Raw genomic sequence first — 27,620 nt, forward strand, 5'->3', positions numbered from 1 at the left:
TTCAAAAGCACAGTTGGTAATCTGTCTTTTCTTTTATTTTCATTTCAGCATTTTTTTTTTTTTTTTTTAGAATTAAACAATCTGTGAATCACAGGATCATGTAGGCAGTTCAGTCACTATCGCTGAACTGTCTCTGCAAGCGAGAAACCTCAAATCTGAGATGTCATCAGGTACAAATGAAGTGGGAAAGATTAAAGTCTGGTGGCTGAAGATCCGGGAATGGGAGTGGCATCTGGGGGAGCTTTTCCTCTTGCTCAAACTGAAAACCTGAACAGAGCTGGACCTGAAAGACCTGAAAGATGTGAAAATAACATTCACCGCCCGTGTTATGCGGTAACACTGAACCAGTAATGAGTCGTGCAACAAATGATTCCCTTACTAGTAAAAACATTAGTGGCCGATATTCGAATCCACTGCTTCCTCTAACAATCCCTAATTTGTTGTTGCTATTAGAGAGGACACCAGTATAACTTTAGTTTTTATTTAACCTTTATATAACCAGGCAGGTCACTTAAGAGCAAATTATGCTTAAAAAAAAAAAAAATACAGCCTGGCAAAAGGAAATTTAACATGCCCTCTCTATTTGATGCTGTTTGTTCTCTCTGATCATTCACAGGATAGGTAACCGAGTAATACTAATAAATCTGAAAATGAGTAACAAGTAATAATGAGTAATACATTAACAAGTCCAACACTGACTACCACATTAGAAAAAAAAGATTAACTCAAACCATTTTTTTTTTTTTTTTTTTTTTTTTTTTTTGATCTAATCCACCCCACGTCTGCTGTTTATGACTCGGCTCCCTGCCTGTCTACCTGATAAAGTTTTTAGTGGTGGTTCACATTCACAGTATTGACTGGACTCCTGTGCAGTAGAAACACACTTGAATTGTGATGCCGAGTGCCGTTCCACTTAATTCTCCCGAATAACGAGGCCACCAGAAACTTGTAGGTTGAACCAGAATGTGAATGTGTGCCATTGTTGGCCTTGGCGCCTCCCTCCTTCCCTGTTTGAGTCCCCAAGCCCCCATATATATGTGGCTGGCTTCTTTCCTCTCTAGTTTTGTTATGTCTACAGCCCCCCCACACCCCTCACCCCTCCCTGCATACGCCGATCTATTTTTGGCACCCATTCCATTTAATGTACATGTGAAAGACGCTGCCAAGTGAGAGAGGAGGGAGACGAGTGAGAGCGCCGTCTGTGAAATATGTGACAAAAATAAAACGCTGCGGCGAGGAAGCTGGTATTTTGCAACCAACAACCTTTTTCTTTTTTTTTTTTAATAGTTTTTCTATTAAATTAGAGAGCGACAGACTTGCACCGGGCAGCCCAGAATACTCCAAATAAACTGTATTTCTGGTCTCGAGTCGCAAGTCTGTTTCTTCCTTCTTTTTCGAGGCTTTTTATTTGCTGACTGGTGTTTTTTTCCTAGTGGCAGGCTGAGCCGAGTGAGCAGCTGTATTTGGATGTCGCCCTGGGCTGTACCAAACACAAACATCAGACGCGTGACCCCCGGGTCAGACCAACTGTCCCGTGCAACAGGGGTGGATGAAGCGCACCCTGCCATATACCACCTTCTCGCATATTTGTAGCTCTCTGGATTGTTCCTTAGAAACAGGTAACCAACAACATCCGAGGGACTGTAAAATTTATTAGGGCTGAGGAAGTGTCGTTTTATTACTTGTTAATATCTACGGCAATAAAACAGTAATGATAACTTTGTAAATAATCGGTATTCTCGAGAATTGCCCCGGAGCTCCGGAGGCATGTTTGTTGACAAGCTTTGATGTTCAAAATATTAAGGCATTTACTCTTTTGATGGAGTGCACTGATGAGTCGAATCCACATAAAATCCATGAAAATGTATTAGTTTCCCTTAGAGAAGGGGTTTCCACCTTTGAGAAAACTGAGGTGTTAATTGTGCACAAAGGCTGCAAAATGCCCCTAATAATTTGTACATTAAGTGACAATAAAGTAATTTTCTGTGTATCTGCACATGCTGCTCAGTCTAATAACTAATCAGACCATATCCTGTCATTGACAGTGCCCATATGACTGTAGAAAAACCCAATCATTGTCTTTAAAAAATCCTCTCTTTGGAAGTTGTTTGACACCTTTTGATGCTTTAAAGCTGAAATCCATAACTTTCTGAGCATCGTTCTTTCAAACACATGCTTTCAAATCTCTCAAAAGATTGTCGTAGATGCAAAGAAACGATACTGTCTCATGTTAATGTTATGAACGAATGAATGTGACATGGTACAGATAGCATTAGCTTGCAGTTTCCACCGGGCCCGCTGCAGCAAACGAGGATCGGGTCGGGTGGATCAGACAATGACAACAGGTAGATTTTGCCTGATTCTTGCAAATTAGTCCACTATCTTTCTCTTTATTCACCATCTTTGGTGTAAAGGCTGTTTTGAATAAACCTTACTGGCACTGTCAGCCAGGACAGATGTGACAGATGTGACCCGACAAGCTGATTGATGGGCTGATTGATGGTTTTCACAATGGCTGACTATAGAGGGTCCATGTTTTACAGCTTTGCCATGCTCAGCCAAACATATCAGCCTCTAAATCAATTATGAGTATATGGTACTGATAGCTGTTGCGCTTAATACACAGTCCCAGCAGAGAGTTTAAAACAAAGGTAAATGTGAGGGTCCCACCTGGAGTCCCCCCCAGTTCCCCCAGCCCCGGTACCGCCTGTCCCACCTGGCCAATCTCCAGCTCTGGACTTAAAAGCGTCTCCTTAGTTGTCATCTCCATCTGTGTTTAGCAGATCTGTCAGCGCTCGGCGTGTTCGGCCGCAGAGCAACACACCGATTCTAATAAGGAGCATTCCTCAGAGAGGAGTGAGGTGGCGGGGGGGGGGATCGGATCGGAGGGGAGCATCTTAAAGGAGAAATCCAGCATGTAACCGTTGTTTACTACTGTGTGTGAGCGCGAGCATGTGCTGGGATGTCTGTGTGGTTGCGGTTAAGTGGTTTTTCAGCAAATTTGGCCCCGACTTCCCACCCTGGCCTGATACTTTGGAGAGACTTTTTTTTTTTTTTTTTTTTTTTTTTAAAGCTGTAAGCTGTTGCAGAGTCTTTGTGAGCTTGTCACTGTGTGTGTGTGTGTGTGTGTGTGTGTGCCTAAAGAGACCAGGCGTGGGGGGTAAAGGGGAGGTGGGGGGGCGAGGCTCACCCTAACGATGGCATAGCCTCGACAGGGCGCAAACATAAAAGTAATTTATTTCACTGACAGAGAAAAGAAAGAGAAGAGCCCCCCCCCCTCCTTCCTATAGCTTTCCTTTTCTCCCCAGTTTCACCCCCCTCTCTCCTCATCCCGCTCTCTCTCTCTCTCTCTCCCACTCAGCAGCTGTTCCTCTCACTTTCTTCTCCCCCCTCTCTCCACCACCGCCCCCACCCCACGCCCCAGTGTGATGGCTTTGTTTTATTGTTGTGTAGCATTTGGTGGGGAAACCCCCGTCCGGAGTGGGGCAGGGGTGCGGGACCCTCCGAGCGCCGGGGCTGCAGCAGCGGCGGATACCCAGATAAGCAGAGGATTAGGAGGGGAGAGGCTTGGACGGTTGGATATTAAATAAGCTTTATGATATTTTGGAGCCGTTAGGCTTAAACCTCCCCCCCCCCCCCGCCGCCGCCGCCTCCCCTCCTCCTTTTCAACAGCTGTTTAAGCCGGATGAAAAATAAATCTCCCCGTGTTATCATCGTACATAATGAAGATTTCGTGATGCTGCTTATTATGTGCACATGTGTCTCCAGCTCTGTGCTCGCGTTGAGGTTAATACTCCCAACATGTTTGTTTTTACACTGCAAAAAGTCAAAATCTTACCAAGAGTATTTGTCTTATTTCAAGTAAAAATGTCTTATTTCTAGTCAAAATATCTCATTACACTTAAAATAAGACATGATCAGCTCAGAAATAACTTGTCTTTAGACAATTTTCACTTGTTTCAAGTGAAAATTTACTTGAAACAAGTTAAAATTTGCTTATTTTAAGTGTAATGAGATATTTTGACTAGAAATAAGACATTTTGACTTGAAATAAGACAAATAATGTTGGTAAGATTTGACTTTTTGCAGTGTAGTGCATCAATTAAGCGTAACGTTCAGTGTTTTGGGAGTGTAACGTTCATGTTTTTGACGCCCAGGCCAGGTTGTTCCTCTGTTTATGGCGAGCGAACTCACAAGCCTAAATCGCAGCCGCTCTAATGGACTTGCTGAAGTGATAAGCGTGTTTTTCATTTTCTCTAAATATTGGCTCCAACCCGTATGCCTTCAGGCTCGGCTCGGGTTAGGAAAACATATCAGTTCCACGCTCGTGTCCAGCGACTGTCATGTTACTTGAAAATGGGTTAAAAAAAAAATCCCCAAGTCGAGGGCAGGAAACAAGCGCCATTTATTTGTGGTGTTGACAACCGACCATTTCCTGCACAGAGGAAGCAGAAAATATGTAGCGGGGCAGGAATCAGTGGCGGCCTCCATTCCCGTGGTGCCAGGCACAATAAAGCACCCCCATGAAAACACCCCGGCTATATGTTTATCCTCTAACCACCAATCAGTGGAGAACATAGTGCTGACGGAGAGGGGAAGAGCCCCGGGAGTGTTTGTGTCTACGCTGAGAGGTTGTTATGTACGTTGCAGTATACATCATGTTTACCACAGTTATTCTATGGCTGGTTAGATGTTGTTGTCGTCTAGTTGATGCTGAGTCAGCTTCTACAGAGGGGTGGTTAATCACTCGTTTCACACGCACACACACACACAGCAAAACCAAAATATTTCATTGCAACACATTTTGTGTTTAAAAAGCTTGTTTTTCTTTCACAAAATCAAAATGTTGATTTCGTCCTGCGACGGCCTGGCGTCCTGTCCGGGGTTTTTCCCCTGGTTTTCTGCCCAGTTGAACGCTGGGACAGGCTCCAGCACCCCGGGACCCCTAATTAGGATAAGCAGCTTGGAAAACGAGTGAGCGAATGAAAATTTGATTTCACTTGTAATCCAAACCAACTTGATGTGAATCCCTTGACCGGTTTGTCTTTTTAAGAGCGATCTGCCTTATTCTGTCCCTCATAGTGTTGACACTTGTAGCTGAACATTTTAAGGATGGTTACCATGCTCTGTCAGCAGAATTTTTATAACTTGTTTTCATTTTAAAACTGAATGAGACCCAATGTCAGTGTCAAGATAGACTTTTTTTTTTTTTTTTTTTTTTGCTCTGTATGCTTTCCATTTGCAAAGCTGATTTGTTTGTTTTACCATCAGGGCATACCTTGATCCTGTTTACTGAGCTCTGTGGGATTGGGTAAAAAAAATAAAAAAAAAAAATAAAAAAAAAAACATTACACTCGCTCCACTGTACCCCTGCACTGTCCCACCACTGTGCCCCCAAGGGTGCTGGGCGAGAGCAGGGAGGATAATGATCTCGGCTGTTTACCCTGCGGGAGCCATTTTGGGCAGCTCCTCCTCACAGGAAATAACTCAGAGTGGAGGAATTACACTGCCAAAAATTTTCCATTTTAAGAAGTCATTTAGTCTCATATTTGGGTTAATCTTGTTTTTCGTCAAACAAGTCGGGAAAAAAAAAAATCTTCCGGCGGGATGAGATAATCCAACTTGTTTCATTTTCTTAATACTAGTGGGCTGATCTGCCTTATTCCGTCTTATTTCAGCATATTTGTACATTCACAGCTGTACACAGAGACTTACAGTGTAACTGCATTTGGAAACAAGTAGGATTGTCTCACCACTGACTGATTTCTTCACTAGTTTTAAGAAAAAACAGGATTTTAAGAGCGAATGTGGACTAAATCGCTTGTTAAGGAGGAGATTTTTGCAGTACAAAGGGACAACAATATGTACTGCTAAAAGACGTTGGTGTACGTGTGTGTGTGTGTGTGTGTGTGTGTATGCATGTTGTTGTCAGGACTAGACAGCCTCTGGGCCCTGAAGGTTATGAGCTCTCGACTGACTTCCTGTTGTATTAAAGCTGACATGAAACAGACTAAGTGTCCAACTGTGGCCGGTGCAGGGAGACACACTGAGTCCGTGCGGGTCTGTGTGTGTGCAGGCGTGTGTCTATGAAAACATGTGCCTGAGTGTGTGAGCGCTTGTTTGCTGGTGTGAAGCTTCCCTCCTGAGTGAGTGAGTGAGTGAGCGAGTGTGTGTTTTCATGAAAGGGTGAATGGAAGCGGGGGTGAAAGAATGTCAGTGTGTGTAACAGGTGGTATCTGCCTTTGGAGTTTGTCGCTCGGGCCGTGAACAATAGCGGTGGATATTTCTGAATGCTGGCTTGTGTCTGGCTGCTGCCCCACTCTTTGTGCTTCAGGGCCGCATCAGGTGTGTGTCTTTGTGTGTGTGTGTGTGGTCAGCGATATGGCCTGGCTATTGTGCCCTTGGCCCTCAGCAGATGTGGTCTGAACAATGAGCTTGGTAAATAAAAGGAAGTGGTGTATAAATAGCCCTTTACGTCTGCATGAGTGGATTTCGTATGTTGTGTGTGTGTGTGTGTGTCTGTGTGTGTGTGTGTGATCCTGTTTGATGTGAATGAACATACTTGGGGAAGTTGCACTGTGTTATGTGCTCTGCAGGTGCAGGAGCCTTAAAACACGAGGATAAACAGAGTTCATGTCAGATTTCCTCAGTCGTCTCTAAGTCGCGCTAAAATCTCCGCGTCGAGGCCGTCCAGTGCTTTGCCGAGACTTTTTTTTTTTTTTTTTTTTTTAAACTCTGCCATTTGGCGACAAAGTAACACAAGACCTTCATAATCCTTCACAGGCGTCGAGGCAGGTCTTCATGTGCAGCGAGGCTCACTTCGAAACCAGACTCTAAATCACATCCTGGTGATAAGCGCGCAAGGGAACAATGCTAAAAATAAAGGAGCAGCCTCCTCCTCCCTCCTCCCTCCTCCATCCAGCTCTCTCCTTGGCCCTCTTGTATCCAGGCCACATATAGACTACAGCTATACATTCTCACCTATGCACGACACACAAATTACACATCATTTGTCACACACACACACACACACATTCCTATGCAACTCAAGATGTCTTGCTCCATCACTCCCTTGTTGGCTGTCGTTCCCACATGTTTTGCTGTAGCCGTTTGCAGCGTGCTCTTTCATTCAGACCCATACGACACTGATGTTGTGTTATATGGATCTGAATGAGACGTTTTAGAGACGTTTGGGGCATCAGATTCAGTTTTCCCTCTAGTCTGCTGTGGGCTTCAGGGAGCGACGACAGTGTAGCACAAATACACGATACACTGTCTGAAAAAGTGCATAAAAAGACTAGGCTAATGACTCCTATTGACTTCAAGTCTTTATGCTAAGCTAACACAAAATGCTATCTATAGGCACTGAGAGGTGAAAATCACATCTTGTCTCAGTCTGGGTAAGTTGGAAAAAGCTTACTGTGCCCAAAACATTGGAGTATTCCTTTAGTATCATACTATAATCATATTTTGACCAATTGGGGGCGGGGGCAATTGCTATTCGATTGGTAGTTGAGTCAAAAACGTATGCCTTAATGTTTGATAATTGTGTGAAAAAGCATTGAGGGAGTGTGTATAAAAAGCTCCTCTTCGGACTTTACGTAATGGTTTCAGTTGCAAGCCATTTTACTCTTTCTCTCTCTCTCTCTCGTCCTAGATCCTCAGTTCTGTTACAGCTCCATGGGGACAAGGGTGTGTGTCTGCATGTGAGAGTGTGTGTGTGTGTGTGTGTGTGTGTTTTGGAGGGGTGTGGTGGGGGAGTCTGAGTGGCTGGGTGTTGTCATTGAAGTCACTGATGCCCTATATTAGCAGCACACTTCAGCTGAAACTTAATACAGGTGGCTAACACTGCAGTGAACCTAAAGAGAGATAAAGATGGAGAGAGAGATAAAGAGAGGGCGGGTGGAGAGAGGGAGGAGGGTAAGATTCAGTAGAAAACAGCTTTGCTTGGGTTTTGAGTCATTACTACTACTGCTAGTTTTTTATTTTATTTTATTTTTTATTTTATGAATTAAATCTGTTGTGTTTGTGATTGTCATTCTATATAATAAAGCTCAGTGTCAGTGGCCCCTTTCTGCAGGAGCAGCAACATGTGAGTGTGCTGCTGCTCGTCTGAAGACGAATGAGCTCTGTGACGTGCTGTGAGAGCTCATGTCCCTGCTCATTAGAGAAAATGCACTGACCAGATCCAGTGTAACACACACACACACACTGGACACACACTCCATCCACTCCCTAAATATAACCAAATTTTCCCTGACCTGCTCCCACAGCAGCTGTCAAGAGCCCGTGCAGTAGCTGAGCACTCAGGCAGATATCTACTATCTACATGTCTAATGATTCAAAATCTAGGCTCTACTTAATAAAGTATTGCTAACCTTAACTAGTCTCGCAGTGTTTCTTCAGAAAGTGTTTTTGCCAGCTTGGAGTAGCTCTGCTGCAGTCACAGAAACAGGCTCCTGGTTCCTTCTGGCAAGCTCACAACCTGGTTTATGAGTTTATCTTGGCATCTTCTTCTGTAACACTTGGATTTGGAGGAATGTTTTCACATCGGTAATCCAAACACCAGCTGCCGTAGACCTTACATTTTTATACTAACTGTGCTGCAGTGCCTCAGAATCACTGGTACTGCAAGGATGATAAGGTATCATTTCAATATACACAATATAGTATAATACAATATATAGCAGTAAAGCTTATTGCAAAATCATTAATCTTAAATTCAGTGTTAAAATCTTGTTTTTCTTCAAACAAGAGGAAAAAATCTGACGGTGGGATGAGATTATCTCACCTGTTTCCAAGTTTAATCAACTTGTTTCTAATTTTCTTGCATCAAGTCTCATTCTTGATTCTAGTGGGATGATCTGCCTTATCTTGCCTTGTTTCAACATATTCACACTTACGTCCTGAAACAAGTGAAACTGAATTAGAAACAAGTTGGATTATCTCATCCCACTGGTAGATTTTTCACTTTTACATTTTCAGGCTGAATATGAGATTATTAGCAGTATATCATGCACACCTGGTGGCAACAGCGAGCTAAAGCTAAAGCCTTCAAACAAAAATAAATCTGTTTTGAAATGTAAAGTCAAAACAGCCACCATGCTTGCACAGTCAGTTCAGATGCTTTGTGTGGGCACCGCATCACTCTGATGTACATATACACATCCTCTGTTGAATTCAATATTACATTTGTCTATTTCTAGTATTGGATTACTTAAAGCCTCCAGTGACGCTGCTGAAAACGCAGCGATGCCTCAGTCTTAACGTATCTCGGTGTTTGCGGCATTTTGAATTCGGAGACGTCGTTGGACGCATTCCTCAGCATCCTCTCCCTCGTTTAGAAAGTGCTGCGTCAGCGTGTCTGTGGGTGTTGAAGTGTTTATGGGGCCCATCTTCCTCACGCACATCTGGCTCGAGTTAAGACCTGTCACTGCATCTGCGTTTACTGGAAGCGTGTGCGTAGGAACGCTCTTCCTTGTTGCCGCGCTGCGTGGATTTCCTTTCCAGCCGCTTCGTTCCGATACGCCGCACACACACACTTGTTCCAGCCCTTGTGCACGTACTGTAGGCAGATAAGCTGTTATTATTAAAAAGTCTGCTCTGTCAGATTGTCTGGTAGCAGCGCTAATCCATCAACCGGAGCCACTGTTTGGACGACTGTTTATAGTTTGCAGTATGCAGACGGCAAGTGGACTTGACCTCTTTGTCCAGCCGGCCCACAGACACTTGAGGGAAATGGCCACGGCTTTTGTTGCTAAGTGGCTGTTGAAAACTTGTAATAAACAAAGCATACTTTTGCTAAAACCTGAAATGTTTTCGTCTGGTGGTGCTTTGATTAAATATTTTGAAATGCTTTTATATTGCCGCAAAGCTTGTGCAAGAGTCTTATGCAAGAAAACCCAGGGTCGAATGTAGGTTTTTATTGCAGTGTTACAACCTGACTATCTGCTGCAGTTTTGATGCACTCACAAAATGTTTGAGACACTTGTTAAAAGTGGGGATAGGCAACTTTTAATTTAGTTTATGCAAGATTAATGCTGTGTTCATTTCAACTGGGAAATTGTTCAAAATGAGTTCCCACTTGTGAAAAAACAAACTGCAATTGGATACATGTTGGAAATTTTGATATCCACAGCTCTTGTTCCTCCAATTTCAATTCAAGTGATTTAAAAAAAAAAAAGCAGAAATCAATTTGCCCTTTGTTATATGTGGTAGAAACTGAAAATCAAGAAAATGCAGAGTTTCTTTTTGATTGTGTCCATTTTTCCTGAGTTGACACCTTGATTTAATGTTGGAGGTTGGAAATTTGGAAGCCAGAAGTTCCCACCTCTGAGTTACAATGAGCACAGCATATGCGGAGTAAATCCAATGCCTGCAACACCTGCATTGTAACTGCAACAGGATGTTGCAGCAATAACACGTTAATCCTGTTTGTAGTGAACGAACTTCCATAGGAGGGCAAAACGTTCAGCGTATCAAGTGTTATCCAGGCAGGGAGGATTACCTGCGGTTTGCAGCCAACCTAATCTCCTCCTGTCTTCAAATTTGAATTGGGTGTCGTGCCAAAATCATGGTATATCATCGGTAATTCTCTTGAGGGCAGAAATACAAGGTTCTAGCCCAGTCAAGCCGGTGTGTGTTTTCTGTATTTATGGCATAATTCACAAAGTACAGCTACAGTTGCTCTCATTTTCTCATAAATACTGTGTGTGTATAATATGATCTACATGGATTTGTCTGGCTGTTTTGAATGGCTCAACAAGGGTCTGCAAAGCCACAGTTTAGGGCTTACTCCTAATTTTGGGTTTGCTGGTCACAAAACCCACTATTTACTTTATTAGAGAGAGGGAGAGAGAGAGAGAGAGATGAAAGTGGGAGGATAGTAAAGGCAGAGGGGAAAAAAATGAGAAAGCAAATGAGAGAAAGAGACTGGGAGAGGGCAAAATAGGGGAAGCATTACAAGGAGACAGACGGATGAAGGCAGGAGGGAGAGCGCGGGGGGAGGAGGAGGAGGAGGAGGAGGAGGAGGAGGAGGAGGGGTGGGGGTGCTGTTAGAGAGAAAAGCGATTTTCTTTTGGTACTGTAAATAATAGCCCCTGCTTGAGTTGGACGGCTTTCACGGCTCCTTTTGTGTGCAGTGACATCTTAGGTTCCCCAAAGAGCGGCGAGGGCTGGAGAGGGCCAGGCTTCCAGGGTTTTCACTGGCATGGGAAAGGCAGAGTATTAGCCTGATATGAATATGAGGGAAAATAAAGCCTCTGCAGGTCAAAGGGAACCTGCCAACATGCACTCCCGCCTCTTTATCCTGCTCAGACCGGCATAGGCAGACACACACATGGCAGGCACACACACACACACACACATGTATACACACACATGCAGGGCTGTACACAGAGCGAGGCGCCTCCATGCACATCAGGCATCAGCCGTTCCCTTCCCTCGCTCCTCTTCTATCATCTTAGTTCGGGCACTAATGTAGTTTGGCACATGCTTCTGACGAGTTTTCATGAGAGCGGCCCGGCGGCTCAGTTGCGGCTGCGTCTCTGTTCCCGAACTGTGATGTGGACTTAAGGGTTTTTGGTCTTAATGCCAAACACATGTACTCACTTCAGATGCCCCATTCATATTTATAGCCGTGCCTCGGAGGGAGCTGCGCAGTTTAAGCCTTACCAAAAATAATTATTCCTGCAATTTTTTTTTTTATTGCGTGTGCATGTATTCCAGAAGTTGTTGTTGTGTGTGAGAGACGGCCTTAGAGGACGTTTAGCTGTGTGACCCCACATGGAGTTGTGCTTACCCTCTCCCTCTCAAGGACTCGCTTTCCTGATGATGGTGCAGTCTGGGGTGTGACCAATATAACACTCTGCCCATAAATCAGGCCAGTAGCGGGCTTTTATTAAAAAGATACCCACATTAAATGACTGGGGAAAATAGCTTCCCCATGAGTTATAAGACATGAAATAGAACAGGTATAGGAATGCTGTGCAGCGTACAAAAAAAAAAAAAAAAAAAAAAAAAAAAAATCTTGGATGCAGCCTGAGGAATAGCGCCAAACGTGAAATGTGTTGCAATTTAGCAGCTGCCTTACCGAGCCTGTTTTCTGTTATACAGTTTCCCACGATCCATTTCACTTCTGTCGGCGTTGTCCACCACCTGTAATGGTTTGTCTGATTGCATATTCAATATAGAATTGATCAATGGAAGCCATAAACCTAGCAACATAGTAAGTTTCTGTGGTGTGGAAATGCTATTTCAGAGGCTTTCTCACCTGGAAAAAAAAAAAAAAAAAAAATGTTCATGTGATTTTCTTACATTTTTGGGCTGCAACTAATCAGATTTAAACATGTCCAATACATTAAGTGACCTCAGTCCAAAGACTTGGTATTGCCCACCAAAAACCCCTTTGAACCCCAGTGATGTCAACGCACCGGAAAGTGAGATCACTTTGACAGAGAAAGTAAACAAGACATGTGATGAGTTAAGTAATGCTTCTCGTATTGTCCATTAGATGACAATGGGAAATCCCCAGATCCCTGAAGAGATAAACGTGCTTGTGTACATTTGGGGTGACGCTGGAGTGACAAAGCCACCGGAATGCACACGATCGGCCTCTCCGATGATGTCACATCCTGTTTGATTTCTTAATCTGTAAACAACTGACTGGAGCCGGGCGGGAAATGGCCGGCACTTTGCTTCCTGTTGTTGTTTGGGGAGGATCCAGGCTGCTACCTAAGTCCACGATTTCCTCCTTTATTCAGTCGTCTCTGCTTTCCTGTTGGAGAAACCGGCTGTCAGTCAACACTTAGCCTGAATGACCCCATTTGTATCCACCAGACACGGCGGGATACAGTATTGGCACACAGCCTCATTTAGTTTTGAATGGGAGATTACTGATTTCCCCTTTTTGTGCGGCTAATCCCATCCCTGAATGTAGCTGAAAGCATCAGCTTTACGCACTTTCTATACCTTTTTGACCGTTTTTCTTTATGAATGTCAAAGAAGATCTTATCCCGTGAAAAATAGAAAACATAGCCGCCCCGGTATCCACCTCAAGTTGTGCTCGTGTTACCTCTGAAGAGGGACGGTCCCACAAGAGTGTTTGTTATTGTGCCTGCCCTATATTTCTTCATATCGTACATTTCTATTGCTTACTTAACCAGTCATTTAGTCTCAGTCTTTGTAAACTTTATTATCCCCAGGAGGGGCAATTTGTTGTACAAATTTAGCCTCACATTGAAACTTTAAATCTTGGTTTTCTTAAAATGAAATAAAATAATCTGCTTTCCAGTGCTGATAAACCAGAATTCTCTTGAGTCACTTTGTTGATACTCGTTGGCTGATATGCTTTATTCTGCCCTGTTTAAATGTATTTATACTCTCTCCTGGAAAAAAAAAAAAAAAAAAAAAAAAAAAATCCTAAAATAAGTGCAACTGCATTGGAAATAAGCAGGACTGGCATATTTTTTCACTTGTCTTAAGAAAAACATGATTTTAAAATTGAAAGTGCGACCATACAGACCATACAGAGAGACTTTTGTACATGGTTTCTGCATTTTTATTTTCTTAGCATCACCTTTTTATATTGTTTATATTTAGATTTATATTGTTTTATTGCCGTCTATTGTATTTTTATTTCCTTGTATGGCATTTGTATATTGTTTTATTAGCTTTGAGCATTTGTATTTTTAACTTGTAAAGCACTTTGTGAGTTCTCTCTGGGAAAAGCGCTATATAAATAAATTTTACTTACTTACTTACTTACTTTTTGCAGTGTAGCACTACCTTACTGATGTATTATATATGTCCGTAAGGTACCTCTGCCTTCTTTTTAGAAGATAACATACGTTGCAGTCATAACAGTAGACTATCAGACCTTGGACAGTCTCAACAATGCCAGGAAAGTCAGTTCAGTGAACGTTTCTGCGACCGACCACCTGCCTGACTGGACTTGCTCTTATCCAGTAAACCCCACCCATCTCGTCCCCCAAGCTGGTTAAAAGTAATGATAAGCATGGCCGTCTGGCTGTAGCTTATCAGCCTGTTGTTGTGTCATTGTCTCCGTGTGTTTTAAAGTGCAAGGTGTAGTGTATTGTTGCAGGGCTGGGCGCGGTGTGTTTGTTGGGTTTTCCAGCTTCAGATAATAGCGGCCGCTGACCCACATCGGCCCCGCTCACACCGTGACCCGATCGCTGCCACAGTAGGTCACGGACGGCGGGCGGGTAAAAAAAAGACTCAGGAGTTGACTGACGTGTGTGTAACGTTGCCGCATGCTCCATGATGTGTCCACAAACTGCGCACGTTTTCGATATTATTTTTGCCGCTGTGTGTTTTCACAGGTTAAGTGGGTCTAGAGTCGCCGCTTATCAAAGGTCAGCGTTATCCACGGCCTGCGTTTGCACGGCTCCACGTGCAGTTTGGTATTCCCTGAAAGCCTCAAACCACGGGTGAAAACATGAAAGTGAAAAAGTGAGTGTGTGTGTGTGTGTGTGTGTGTGTTTGTGAGCTGCTTTATCAATCCCAGGAAGCTTTGCAACAGGAGGCAGGAACAGCAGCCACTGGCTCCGATCGAGGGGACTTTCCTTCGTCCGGCTCTGTTAGGATGCGGAACAATGCCCAAATGACTCACTCACACACATAAACACAAGCGCCACTTGCCTCTGTTCACACATACACACTCTCTCTCACACACACACACACACACACACACTAGCTTGCACATATTTGCTCCCGGCCAGGCTTGAAGCCCTGTAAATCTCTGCTCCTGGCTGTTTTTCGGATGGTCTAACCCCTCGCCCTGACCCTGACCCCCCATGTCCCAGAGGCTCCTCATATTGGAGGCGATGGAGTGACGGAGGAGGGGGGGGGGGGCGTTGGAGGTGTGAGAAAGAGGCTCCGATCTGGTGTTAACGTGACCCAGTTGTCTGAGTTTTGTTTGCGATGGTTGAACGAGACGGCTCGTCCTTGCACTGCCCTCTTTTTTTTTTCCCTCCTTCTTCCTCTGCGCCTGGTTATCTCTCTCCATCTCTCTCCATCTCTCTCTCTCTCCATCCTCCATCCTCCCGACCGCCCTCTCGTCTGCTAATCACCATCCTCCTATCTTGCGTGAAGTCTCGCTGTTGTTTAACCCCCACCACACACACACACACACACACAGACACTTGTAGGTCCTTTGTCACAGTTTCTTTGACACCTCCTCCCTGTTAATTTCTGTAATTTGTGTCGCCTGCAGTGTTGGCCGCTCTCCAGCTTGTTGCAGCGATTCTGCACCGCAAAGAGAGAAGGCGACGTCCCCGTTCGCGTGCAAATGTATGAGAAAGAGAGCAAGAGGGGAGAGAGAGACAGAGAGAGAGAGAGAGAGAGAGGGTGCGGGACGTGTGTGTGTGTGTGTGTGTGGGACTAGTCTTGCAGCAGTAATTGGCCAGGAAGTGGGCTGCTTGGACGTGCAAACTCCCTCTCTCTCTCTCTCTCTCTCTCCCTCTCTCTCTCTCTCCCAGTGGGCAGTCTGTTCCGTTGTGTTGCGCTTCCATCTGTTCCCCCCCTCCTCACTCCCCTCTCTCTCTCTCTCTCTCTATCAGTGTCTCTCTCTCTCTCTCTGTCGGTCTGAACTGGCCTCATAGTCGTGTGCACCGCTGACCGGGCCGCCTTGACTCTTGACACAGCCCCGTCGAACTCCGCGCTCCGCGTTTTAACAGCGTACACGGGTGTTCTCAGTGTGTGTGTGTGTGTGTGGGAGCGTGTGTGTGTGTGTGGACAAACTTTTCCACCAATGCCTGGACATGGAGCTAACCTGTGAACGGATACTGGGATACGAGCGGCTGAGGACGGGCTAGTCGTGGGGATGTGTCTCTCTGAGGTGAGTGGGAGGCTGGCGCAGAGTCGCAGCAAACAAACAAACACACACACACACACACACACACACGTCTCGGGCTGTTGATGTCCCCGGCTCGGAAAGGTGAATGAGTTTCTGAATTTATTGTAAAGTGGGGCTGCAGCTGGGAGATCCTGAGCTGTCATCCTCTAACGGTACAGCACAGACCTCCACTGTTCAAGGCTTTTTTTCCTCCCCCCCCTTTCTTCTTAAAAGTACAGGTCTTCATTTAATCATAATTGCAGTGGCTGATGTTGCTGAGCCCGGGCTGACCTCCAATTACTCCGTCCAGAGTTTCAATTTACTGTGACTCTAATGGCAGCTCTGCCCTCCGCTCTAATTAGATAGCATGGCAGACTGCTGCTATTAGACTGCCAGTTTTTTTTTTTGCTCCAACGTGGGAGTCGCTGCCCACTACCTTTTGAGTTAATGTACTGTGTCTCTGTGTGTGTGTGTGTGTGTGTGTGTGTGTTGGGAAAGGTGGACGCCACTTACTTCCACCCTTGTAATGCCTTTTGATTTTGAGGAAACGAGCCGCATGGCGTCCGTAAAGGCGGTGGGGGTTCGTGGCGGCTTCTGGAGGATGCAAAGGCACGGACATTGAGTTTTGTGGCGAAAGTGGAACGTTCACGGCGCTGTTTCATAAGAAAAGGTTTGAAAATAGCGACATTAAAAAAATCTATATCGCACGTCAGTTTTTACCTGCAGAAAGTAATTTTGGTCTCTTGAAAAGGTGTTATCTGTGTTATAACCCGACATTCTTGCATTTGTTTGTGTGTGTGTGTGTGTGTGTGTGTGTGTGTGTGTGTGTGCATGAGTGTGTGTGTGTTGTGTCCTCATTCTGGAAGCCCTAACTGGAGCACCCAGCAAGAGACAGAGAGTGAGAGAGAGAGAGAGACAGAGGGAGATTAACTTGTTTGTTCCACATATTTTATTTAGATTTAGATTTCTTGCCGTGATGACAGAGCGTCACACTTTGTTTACATTGGACGCATTTAGCTGATGTTGTTGTTTTTTTTTTTTTTTTTCCCCACTCAGTTACCCAATAAGCAATAAGCAGGTAATAACGGCTCAATAAAACAGCATGTGGACAGTCAAGGTTAAAGTATTCCTGTGTTAGTAGAGTGTACATGTGTTATTGGCATTTTATGACCAAAGTCTTCTCATAAATGTGGAATTAAAAGTAAAAATTTGAACGCCAGTGATGTGTCTTATCCGTCCTTATGCAGTTTTTGTTTTTTTGGAGAACTGGAAATGGACATATGGTGTTATAATTGATTGACATGTATGTGGCAGCCGGTGGAAATGCATGTCCTTACTATGTGTTTTGAGTGTATTACAGAATTGCATTTAAATACACTGGGAATGTTATATATTTCTTTCCGTGGAGTGACAAATGAGCGTGTGTGTGTGTGTGTGTGTGTGTGTGTGTGTGTGTGTTTGTCATGTTGTGTTTCCGTGAGGGGAGAAAAGTCCCTCCGTCTCTGCTCCCTCTGGTCTCCTTTCCTGGACGGAGACCCTCGTCCTGCAATTTAATCTGAGGCCAAACACAGCTTCCTCCATCCATCCGCCACACATGCTCACGTACTCACTCGCACAATAACTCTGCACACACACACACACACACACACACACACACATGCACACATGTACACAAACCCTTGCAAACCGCCCCCCTGTTTCGGTCCCACACCACACGGCGCTCTGCCCTGCACAAAGATATGCGTCATATTCTGATTTAAAAAAAAAAAAAAAAAAAAAAAAGAGGGGGCTTTAGTCACTGCTGGAGACATCCTCAAGCTTCAAGCGGAAACTTTTTTTTTTTTGAACAGTCTCTTATTAAAATGATCCGTCAATTCGGATCAAAGAAACACAAATAGAAAACAGCGGCAATTAATAATGCAGTGACGCCAAGAAACTGCTAACAACAGCTAATAAGGATTTAACCTCTTCAGGCCGGCCGCTGTCGTCGGCGGGTTGCACAGCTGAGCTCGGTTCAAACCCACAGAACTTCATTTTGAATTCCAGTGGAGATCCTGAGCTTTTCAAAGACACCAAACACGTCCTGCTGCGTTACAGGGAAGTGCCTCTGAAAATGATCCACAACATGTAGACGTTTTCTATTCAATGTAATGGTGCAGCGTTAAAACCATAGCATGTTGGATTTGAATATTTCACTCAGCATCTAGTTTGATGTTGCTTCAGTTAGCCCTTTATCGGGCAAGTGACTATTTTTGGTCATTTCAAAAATTTAGCATATCACGCCCATCCCCTGTCTCAGTTAGTTCAATAATCATTTGGTCTTCAGCCTCCAGCCAATCAGCAAAGATCGCTCTCCATCCCAGGTCACATGATTGTGGCATTTGACCAATCTCACTGGCCTTGATTTTCTATAGGAAAATGTCATTTTTTGAAAAATTTTATAAAAGTAATAAAGTTATGTCATGTTCGCTAATAACAGTCTAGGGTTGTTTTTTTTTTAATTTCAAAGTATTTCAATGAGCCTATAAAGGGTTAAAGTGAACAGGAGATGAATATATGTGTGACATAAATGTGACATTGTCATATAATTTAAGATAAAACTATAACTTTGAAGCCGCTTAAACTTAAAGGAAATCAAGGGGGGTTGAGAACATAGGTGGTTAAAGTTGCACTTAATAATAAAGCCGCTCTCTTTTCCTTTGCTCTTCACCCTCAGCTGCTCCTCTTCCCCTTCTTTCCGCCCCTCCCTCTCTCATCCCCTCTTCCAGAAGGGCATTTGTTTGTTCCGTTTATCTGCATCTGTTATTATGAATTCCAACCAGCTGCGCCGTGGAATACCAACTTTATTTCCTATCGTAAAGCCGGAGGGGTTTTTTTTTGGATTCGGTTATAGTCACAATGCCACCCGGCTCTATCATTAGCCGTCGTTGTTGACCTTGTTGACGCGGCAGCTGTACTGTAGTTATTTCTGTTGCGCTGCTGTTGTTGTTGTTGTTTAGTCTGCCATGAGGGTGAAGACGCTCCTTGTTTTCCTGGACGCTCCTCCGGCTCCTCCGGCTCCTCAGGCCAGCTCCGAGCGAGGGATTCCTGCTCTTATATAAGCTGCAAATCGGTGCCTCAGTCAGGCCTTTTTTTTTTTTTTTTTGGCCGGCGAGAGTCAGACATTCCTGGACTTGTCCTGGCACTCTGACCAGACTGCTGTAGCCTGAGGGAATACCGTCCGGGAAGCTGGGAATCTCATAGTGCGGGGGGGAAAAGCCAAGTAAACGTCGGGGAAATCCATCAAGGGTCTAGCAGAGCCAATCAGGTGGCAGATGTGGAAATTGAATTAGTCTGATTTGTGCGATTTAGGCTTCATTAAGTCAAGTGCTGCCTTGGCAAAAGCAAAATCCAAAGTTAATGGCCCGTGCTAGTCATTTTAACAGACTCGAGACGCAGAAGATACAGGAATCAGCACAGCAGGTGTTGCAAACCACAGCGATAGCAGTGTTTTTATTATCACATTATACCTCGGTTTTAGCTTTTTACGCTCAAACGCTGAAACACATGAAGTTTCAGTCATGCTTACAGAGCACATAATCACACATTTTGTAGATTTTATTACAGCAACTGGACTGTTTTGTGTTCGACCGGCCAATTTTACACCTGCAGCTCAAGCTTCCTATTCTAATGTTGCCTGCACTGCAAAAACGCAAAATCTTACCAAGATTATTTGTCTTATTTCAAGTCAAAATATCTCATTACACTTAAAATAAGACATGATCACCTCAGAAGTAAATTCACTTGAAATAAGTGAAAATTAGTGAGAAACAAGAAACACATTTTGCCAATGAAACAAGCAAATTTTCACTTGAAACAAGAGACAATTGTCTAAGAACAAGTTACTTCTGAGGTGACCATGTCTTATTTTAAGTGTAATGAGATATTTTGACTAGTAATAAGACATTTTTGACTTGAAATAAGACAAATAATCTTGGTAAGATTTTGAGTTTTTGCAGTGTGTATGTTTGAAACACATCAGGTTTCTGGCTGTTTGTTGTGTGAATGGGATTTCTGTGTTTTTGCCGCGCTGTTGAATCACATAACAAGGATTGCAGAATATTTGTGGCGCCCCTGTGGCTCACCTGGCCGACTGTGTGGCACATATTAAGGCTTTAAGTCCTTATCGCAGCGGCCCAGGTTCGATTTCATCCCCGTCTCTCCCTCCCCTGCCTGTCCTGTCGCTGTCAAATAAAGCAGAAATGGGAAAAAAAAAAAAAAAAAGACGAGCAGTGAATTGAAAACTGTCTCTGAAGTCGGATGTGTCACTGAAGAGGGGGGATCAGTGGAGAGCACAGGCCACAAGAACAAATGGCCCTCAGAGTTGAAGTGTCACATCGGGGTGTGTGTGTGTGTGTGTGTGTGTGTGTGTGTGTGTGTGTGTGTGCGCGCGCAGATGATCCATCTCGGCAGTGACAAAGACGGACGGCGTCACAGAGGGAGGGGGAAACTGTATATGAATGACCCCACCAACACCCCCGACTCTGTCATTAGTCACAGTCCCTCTCGCTCGTTCTCTTTCTTTCTAATGTCTCTCCGTTTACATTAAATGCCCCCCCCCCACCCCACCCCCACCCCTCCATCTATCGGTTGTCGTGGAAACAGCACTCATTTTGCACCGGGGCAGCTGGGAAAATGTAGAAGCTGTCAGGCCTGTCTGAGGAAGGGATTGGACTTGGACACACACACACACACACACACACACACACACACACACACACACACACACACACACACACAGGCTGCAATAACAACCACCAAATTAGTTCTCCACCTCTTTGCCTGCAGCCCTCCTCCTTATGGGACAGATGCTTAAGTGTTAAGGGACACTTTTTTTCTCATTACACACATACACACACACACACACACACACACACACTAAGATGTTTTCAAGAGGCTGTGGTCTTTTAAGTCTGAGTTTACAATGGTGTTGGAAAACAACTCATTGTGTGTGTGTGTGTGTGTGTGTGTGTGTGTCAGTAAAAGCTGAGGAGAGCGTGTATGAACCTGGTGCCCCGCTTCAGTGTTTGCACTGCCTGAGTGTTATGAGGAATGGAGTGTTTTATTGACAATAAGCATTTTCTTCCCTCCCTCCCTCTCTCTCTCTCTCTCTCTTTCTTTCTCTCTCTCCCTCTCTCTCTCTCCCTCATGCCACTTCTTCTTGGGGATGAATGCCTCGCTGTTGTCATAGTGACCGCAGCGCTGTGGCCCTGATCATCTTGGCAACCCACGAGCCCTCAGCCTGTCTTTTCGAACCGCGTGTGCGTGCGCGCGTGCGGCGAGCGAGACAAAAAAAAGTGTGTGTTTGCCTGCGTGCGTGCGTGCGTGCGTGCACTTAAACCCTCGCTGCCCTGTTGTAACCTGTCGTTAGCCTCCGAGCGGAGAGAGAGAGAGAGAGAGAGAGGCCTGTTGGGAAATCCTCCTGTGCGAGGTCAGAAGGATGACATGTGAAGTGAGAGTGGGACGGAGCGGTGGCCGGGGCGCGGGCGGGCGGTGATGAGAGGCCAGTGTTAATGCAGAAATACTGAATCCTCAAACTGGACTTGCGCAACTTTACTTTACTCACTTTACTTTCTCTTTATTATGACGGGACTGCGCACATTAATGAACATGAGATTACATATACAGATAAATCTATATAGAAAAACATGTAAATATGCCGTAGCTTAAAGCTAATTTCCATCCGTAGTCCCCAACAATAAAAACAGAGCATTCAGTCATCACATGCACCGTCACATAAAATAACCACACATTACGGTGTACTTCAAGCCACAAAGGCTCGACTTTATTTTTTTTTTTTTTTGTTTTGTTTGGTTTTTTGAGACAAAGGCATTTCAGGGCATCGTGTTCTTTGCTCAGTAAAATCCCCAGGCTGAAAATGGAGGTTGTAATTTTGAAGCTAATCTTTTATTTTATTAAAGTCTCAAGCCTCAGCTGCCCCCCCTCTCTCGTCTCTGCGTGTTTTGCACATCGCACGGCGGCTGCAGTTTCTGGCAGAGGAAGTGCAACACGATTGCTTCTTTGTCCGGTCTCATGCAGGCGAGTGGAGTTCAGCCGTCACCAAGGCATCAGATAAGCCGGGCCGCTGCTGCAGGTTTCTGTCATCGGCGGGTCGTGCTTGGCTGGGCCTCGAGCTCAGAACGGCTCCTCGCTTGTTCGTTGTTTGCCAAAACTGGAGGCGCTCCTTACTGGGACGGGGAGTGATGATGAGAAAAAGGGGGGGGGGGGCAGTGTTTGATTTGAGTGGAGGGCGAGGGGCTTCGTGGGTCAGCGGACCCTTGGTCATGCGTCGTGGAATCTGGTCCATCTGAGTGTGTGTGTGTGTGTGTGTGTAAAGGATTGTCCAGGGGGTCTCTATCATTGTATTGGGCAGCAGAATGGGGGTGGGGTAAGAGGTACCCCATGCTGCTGGGACCAGTCCCTGTCTTTGAAGAGGGACAACAAATAGTCGACACATTCGTTTTAGTGCGGGAGACTGTGGGCCCATTGTCTCGAGCGTGTGGTGCTCAGCCGGTGTGTGTGTGTGTGTGTGTGTGTGTGTGTGTGTGTGTGTATCCTGACAAGATGCAGGGCTCATCCCAGGACAAAGGGCCCACGTTGCAAGGTAGCAGCCAATAAAAATGACACACAGGCAAACTTTGGTCTCAGTCCGGAAGTGGACTCGTCGAAGTAAAACCTTTATTTAAAGTTCACATCTCTAGTAGAGCTCGTTTTATTTTGTGCTGACTCATTTTATTTTGTGCTGACTCATTTTATCATCTATTTATCAGCTATTTATCATCTGTTATACTGTAAAATTTGCATTGCATTTTATTTTTATATTCTTTATTTTTTATTATTCTTTATTTTTTATTTACTTAATTGTGTACTCTGTGGATACTGCTGAAAACTGTGAATTTCCTTCGGGATGAATAAAGTATCTATCTATCTATCTATCTATCTCATTTAAAAAAAAAAAAAAAAATCAAGATTAGTACTTAGGCCTGAAAAAAAAGACATTTACACAGGATTTGACTGCATGCGCTTAGCCTAAGTCACGATTTCGAAATATTTTTGAAACAAATAAAGAGAACGTGCCTCAGGCAGAGGGTTAACAGTGCATGAGGGCGTTGTGGATTATGTCAGATTTCATTTTGCAAATTCAAACGTAAAGTTGTGTTTGCTGACGTCCTGTACTCCTCAGTCCAGCTGTAATCACACACTCCAACTTCTCCAACAGTTGCATCACTCGTCCTGTGCAGCCTCTCTCTGATCCAGGACAGAGGGGCACACACACACACAACAACACACACACCCAAAATGTGTAGCGGAGCATCTCACGGTGGACGAGGCCCTTTTGTTTGCGCCCGCTCCTGGGCCTAATTGATCAGCCAGTAACCCCCTCCTTGTAAGTGTGTGATGTGTGTGATCTCTGGAGCTGGTGCACTAACAGCAGCCGATTCCAGCTCCCACCGGGGCCGTTGCAGCAACACGCACACAACACACACACCACACACACACACACACCACACACAAAAAGGCGCCCTACATTGTTGCGGCCGGGGCGAAAAGTTTCAATTTGAACAAGAGGAGAAAAAGAAACAGGAATAGGGAAAGGGGATAAAAGGAAAATGAGGGCGCATGGAGAGAGAGGAGAGAGAGAGAGCAAAGAACACACGGCGAGAGACAGACAGTAAGAGAGAGAGAGAAAGAGAGAGAGAAAAAGCACTTAATGTGGAACTCTCAGCCTCTTGTAATTTACTGAGAGAGAGAGAGAGAGAGAGAGAGAGAGAGAGGAGAGGGAGGAGTCAGGGGGAGGGGAATACCCAGCAGGGAGGGAGCAGTGGAGAGCAGAGGCCATTCACTCTGACACACACACACACACATGCATGCATGCACAGTTAATAGACACACACACATACACAGAGTGGATGTGTTACCACAGGAGAGGAGAGAGGCATTCAGAAGGACAGAGCAGCAGGCAGAGAGGAGCTTCAGAGAGAGAGAGAGAGAGAGAGAGTTTGAGACACAGAAAAAGGAAAACCAGCCAGAATAGTGAGTGTGTGTGTGTGTGCGTGTGTTCAGCAGAAAACACAACAGGACAGTGTATGCACATGTGTGTGTGTGTGTTGGAGCAGCAGACGCCAGCACGCCTGCTCGCTCCCAGGAGGGGGAAACCAGAATGAGACAGACTGGGAGAATGTGGGAAGTGTGTTGAGGGAGTTCTCCTGTTCAGGCTGCGCCGGGAAGCTCCGCACCTCGGGAATTAACCTCCTCTGGAATACTCTGGATATGTGACCTCCACGGGGACGCCTTGTTGTCCTTCTCGCCTCTTGTTTTTTTTTTTTTTTTTTTTCCCCGGTATCCCAGCCTCATTCTCTTCCATTTTCTGCTGAAGGAGAGCCAAGCCACAATGCCTACTGGTAAGCAGGAGCTGCTCCTGGCTTTTGATATGCGGTCCGATTTCACAGCATGTGCAAATTACAGACACGTTTCCCAAAAGATGAGCTCATTCTTTGATGTGGTCAGATTGGACTGTGATTTTTTTTTTTTTTTTTGCCAAAGGTTTGCTTAACTTTAGGTGTTTTGTATCTTCAAACCTCTTCAAAGGGCTTCAACTTTATTATTCATGTAGAGTAATATAGTTTTTTCCCACTCTTCCATGATAAAATAACGAGGCTATTCAAGCATCCTGCACTGAATATGTATTTATTATGAGTGAGATAGGTGGTTCTTTTTAGGGTTTAACCGACATTGTTTTTTAACTGCTGATAAGTGATATTTTATGCCGACATTCAACCATTTTAAATTTGTCAGAGCAAAAAAAAAAAAAAAGAAGACTATATTACTATATTACTAGAATAGATCTCTTTTCCATCTCTTTCATATCAAAGAGGGAAGACACGGACACACAGATAAAGGCAGATATTCATCCCGTCTATTAGAAAACAGGCAAATCCATGTGATCTGAATACTGTTGTGGTCAAACTCCAGAAAGCAGCCTAATCGCCCTCCGATCACTGCGAGGTCCACCTTGACGGATGGGTGTTTTTTTTTTTTTTTTTTTTTTTTTTTTTCTGAGCTCTGGTTGGCTCTTTTGTGCGGCGCTGTGATATTTTCTCCCTCTGCTGACAGCGCGGTGTGAAGTTGTTCTTTGTGACGCTCGTCTCTCGGCAGGGCTGTTGCGCTGTACGCGGACGGCGTTTTCTGCTTGTCTTCTCACCCCCCCCACCTCACACCCCCAACTCGCATCGCGTTTGCTTTCTCGCAGCGGGTTGCGGGTTAAATACCTAACGATGCTGGGATGACGGCGTCCAGCGGCTCCCGTTTGACCTCTGCGGCATAAACAGAGTTTGGGGATCCCTGGGGGGTCCTCAGCAAAATGATAGTTACTATATTTTAATTCAACACTATAAATTATTGTAACATTATATACTAATCTCGCCCCTTTGAATCCATTTGTCACTATGCATTTATGTCATCTTGGCTTTAATGAACGTCACACAGAGTTTTAACTGTCTCTCGCTCCTGCCGGTGTCACTGCACTGACTTTCTGTCGCACGGCTCCTCATATCTCTGAGAGCCATTAGTTTAACGCATGTGTCACTTTCCTCCCGCCGGGTGCAGCTTTGACTGAGTGCCGGGATGCCATTCTGCTGCCTGTGACCCAAATTAGAGGCTTGGAGGGGAGGGGGGGGGGGTGCAGGGGGAGTGCAACTGGGGATAGAGGACAGAGGGGGGGAGATAATTACTGTTTAGAGCAAACTCTTTGGTTTGGAGGTGCTGGAGACAATGGACCCCTCCGTCCTCCTCCCACCCCGGCAGCCCAGCCTCCTGGGAGGACATCTGCACCCCCCACCACCTCCCAAACACACACACACACACACACACACACTTGGATCTGCAGCCCCATAAAGGCAGGATGGGTGGGGGCAGGTCCTTCTTTTTGGGTGGTATTCCCTCTCTCTCTCGCACACACACAATACAAATCAATACTTTCCCCTTTCATACTTTAATGTGTGTGTGTGTGTGTGTGTGTGTGCATGTTTGTCATACTTTGGTGTGTCAGAGAAGAGAGGAAGGACAGACTTGCAGGTCCGGCGGTGGCGAGGTCTTTCTTTGGGCTGAAATCCAATCGGGTCAGAGAATGAGGCTAGTATGTCGCCCTCAGAGGGAGGGCCGGGCCGGGGTGTGTGCCGCAGGGGTCGTGTGGATGTCCCAAGGGTGAGGGTGAGCGCGAGCGCGTGTGTGTGTGTGTGTGTGTGTGTCTGAAAATAGGGGGTGTGAGTTTGCGGGTGTGTGTTTTCCCACAGAGGCTAAACATCCCTCCTCTCAGCGAAACGCTCCGGCTGCACATTCCCAGCTGATGTCCGCAGTTTTCGCAACGCACCGAGAAACCCGACGGCAAAACACAGACGAGGTTTTACCGATGTCTTGTAAACACTGTAGCGCGATAAGAGGCGTTAATCTGTGTGTATAAAAATGTGTGTGTGTGTGTGTGTGTGAGTGTGTTTGCATGTTGTAAGCCGTTTAATGGTCATGTGTTATTGTGAGTAAAAGGCAGATTTGACATTTGTTGCTAATTAGCCTAACAGTTGCGTTTGTGTACTGTGACCTTGTTTTGTGATCCAATGAAACCCACAGGGGTCTTTTTTTAAAGGAAAATTCCACCCTAAAACTCTTTAGCACAGCTAGACTTGCAGCGATGTTAAACATGCAGGAAGAAATCCAGCATAAAAGAGAGAGAGCTTGCATCTTTCTTCCATGAAGCTCCACAGTGCACACAGAAAAAAAAAAAAAAATGAAAAGGACTCTTCATTGAACCAAACGTCTTCACCAAGAATAATTATGAAAAAGGTTCATTTGAGAACTTTAAAGTCCTTAGAGGAACCATTGTTTTGATGAGCGTTCGAAACAAATGGTTCTTTGAAGAGCCGTGGTCTGTGAAGGTCTTGGTGGAACCAGGAAGGGTTCTCCTGTAGCTTCACTCTGAGGAAGCGTTTTCGGTCCCAGTTGTCACCTTTTTTTTTTTTTTTTTTTCTGTGTGTGACTGCAGCTGCTCTCTCTGTGCATTGCGTTTGATGAATTTACCGACGGAAACATGGAATTACACACTGAAACAATGAAACCGCAGTAGAAACTAGGGCTGTGTGACATGGACAAAATCTGCAGTCGCAACACAGATCATTTCATATCTTTATAACGATATATATCACGTTTTGTGTAAATTTGATGGGGAAAAAAGTCTAGATACAAAATAACCACATGGGTCATGACTACTTTTTGGTCATTCTTTCAAACTGGTCTTCCTCTCAACACTTCCACTCTTCTGTAAGAGGTAAAGGAGGTCTGTTGTTGTGGAGTCTGCGGTGGACTTTGCAAAGTACCATTTTAGGAGCTCCAGCTCAGTGACATAAAGCAGCTTTTTCAACAGCTGCAATTGAAACAGAGGAAAATCTCCATCAATAGACTTTTTTTTTTTTTTCTCTCGTCTCACGATATATATCGTCAAACTACATAGCCCTACAAGAAAAAAAAAAAAAAGCAATGTAAGTCAGCAGTTTTCGGGGTTGCATTTTCCTTTGTGCACTGTAGCGTGAAGTCTAAACTCCAGGCTTTTGTTGTCATGAAACGCAGTTCAAAACGAGTTCAAAATGTTGTCTTGTGGTTATCGCAGCATGTGCCACTCCTTCTGAGCCAAGGCATGACAGAAGGAATGCGTATTTTTATCTTCTTTTTTCCCTTCTTG

General features: G+C 44.8%; 1 protein-coding gene across 3 annotated transcripts in view; it reads left to right on the forward strand.

Moving 5' to 3' along the window:
* The window catches only part of LOC115356199 (pleckstrin homology domain-containing family G member 1), a 76,716-nt gene that overhangs the window by 11,197 nt on the left and 37,899 nt on the right, over positions 1-27,620 (forward strand). Inside the window, exon 1 of one of the 3 annotated variants that reach the window (XM_030047268.1) lies at positions 15,680-15,856. The exons of 1 other annotated variant lie outside the window; for it this stretch is intronic. Coding sequence is in view for 1 of the 2 variants with exons in the window: in XM_030047267.1 (XP_029903127.1) it covers positions 24,285-24,294 (10 nt within the window). In the remaining variant the exon portion in view is untranslated. Of the gene's footprint in view, positions 1-15,679; positions 15,857-23,966; positions 24,295-27,620 lie in introns of those variants that run through there. One more of the 3 variants, XM_030047267.1, reaches the window with a different exon arrangement.

This window comes from Myripristis murdjan, chromosome 24, assembly GCF_902150065.1.
Source record: "Myripristis murdjan chromosome 24, fMyrMur1.1, whole genome shotgun sequence".
Classification (NCBI taxonomy): domain Eukaryota; kingdom Metazoa; phylum Chordata; class Actinopteri; order Holocentriformes; family Holocentridae; genus Myripristis; species Myripristis murdjan.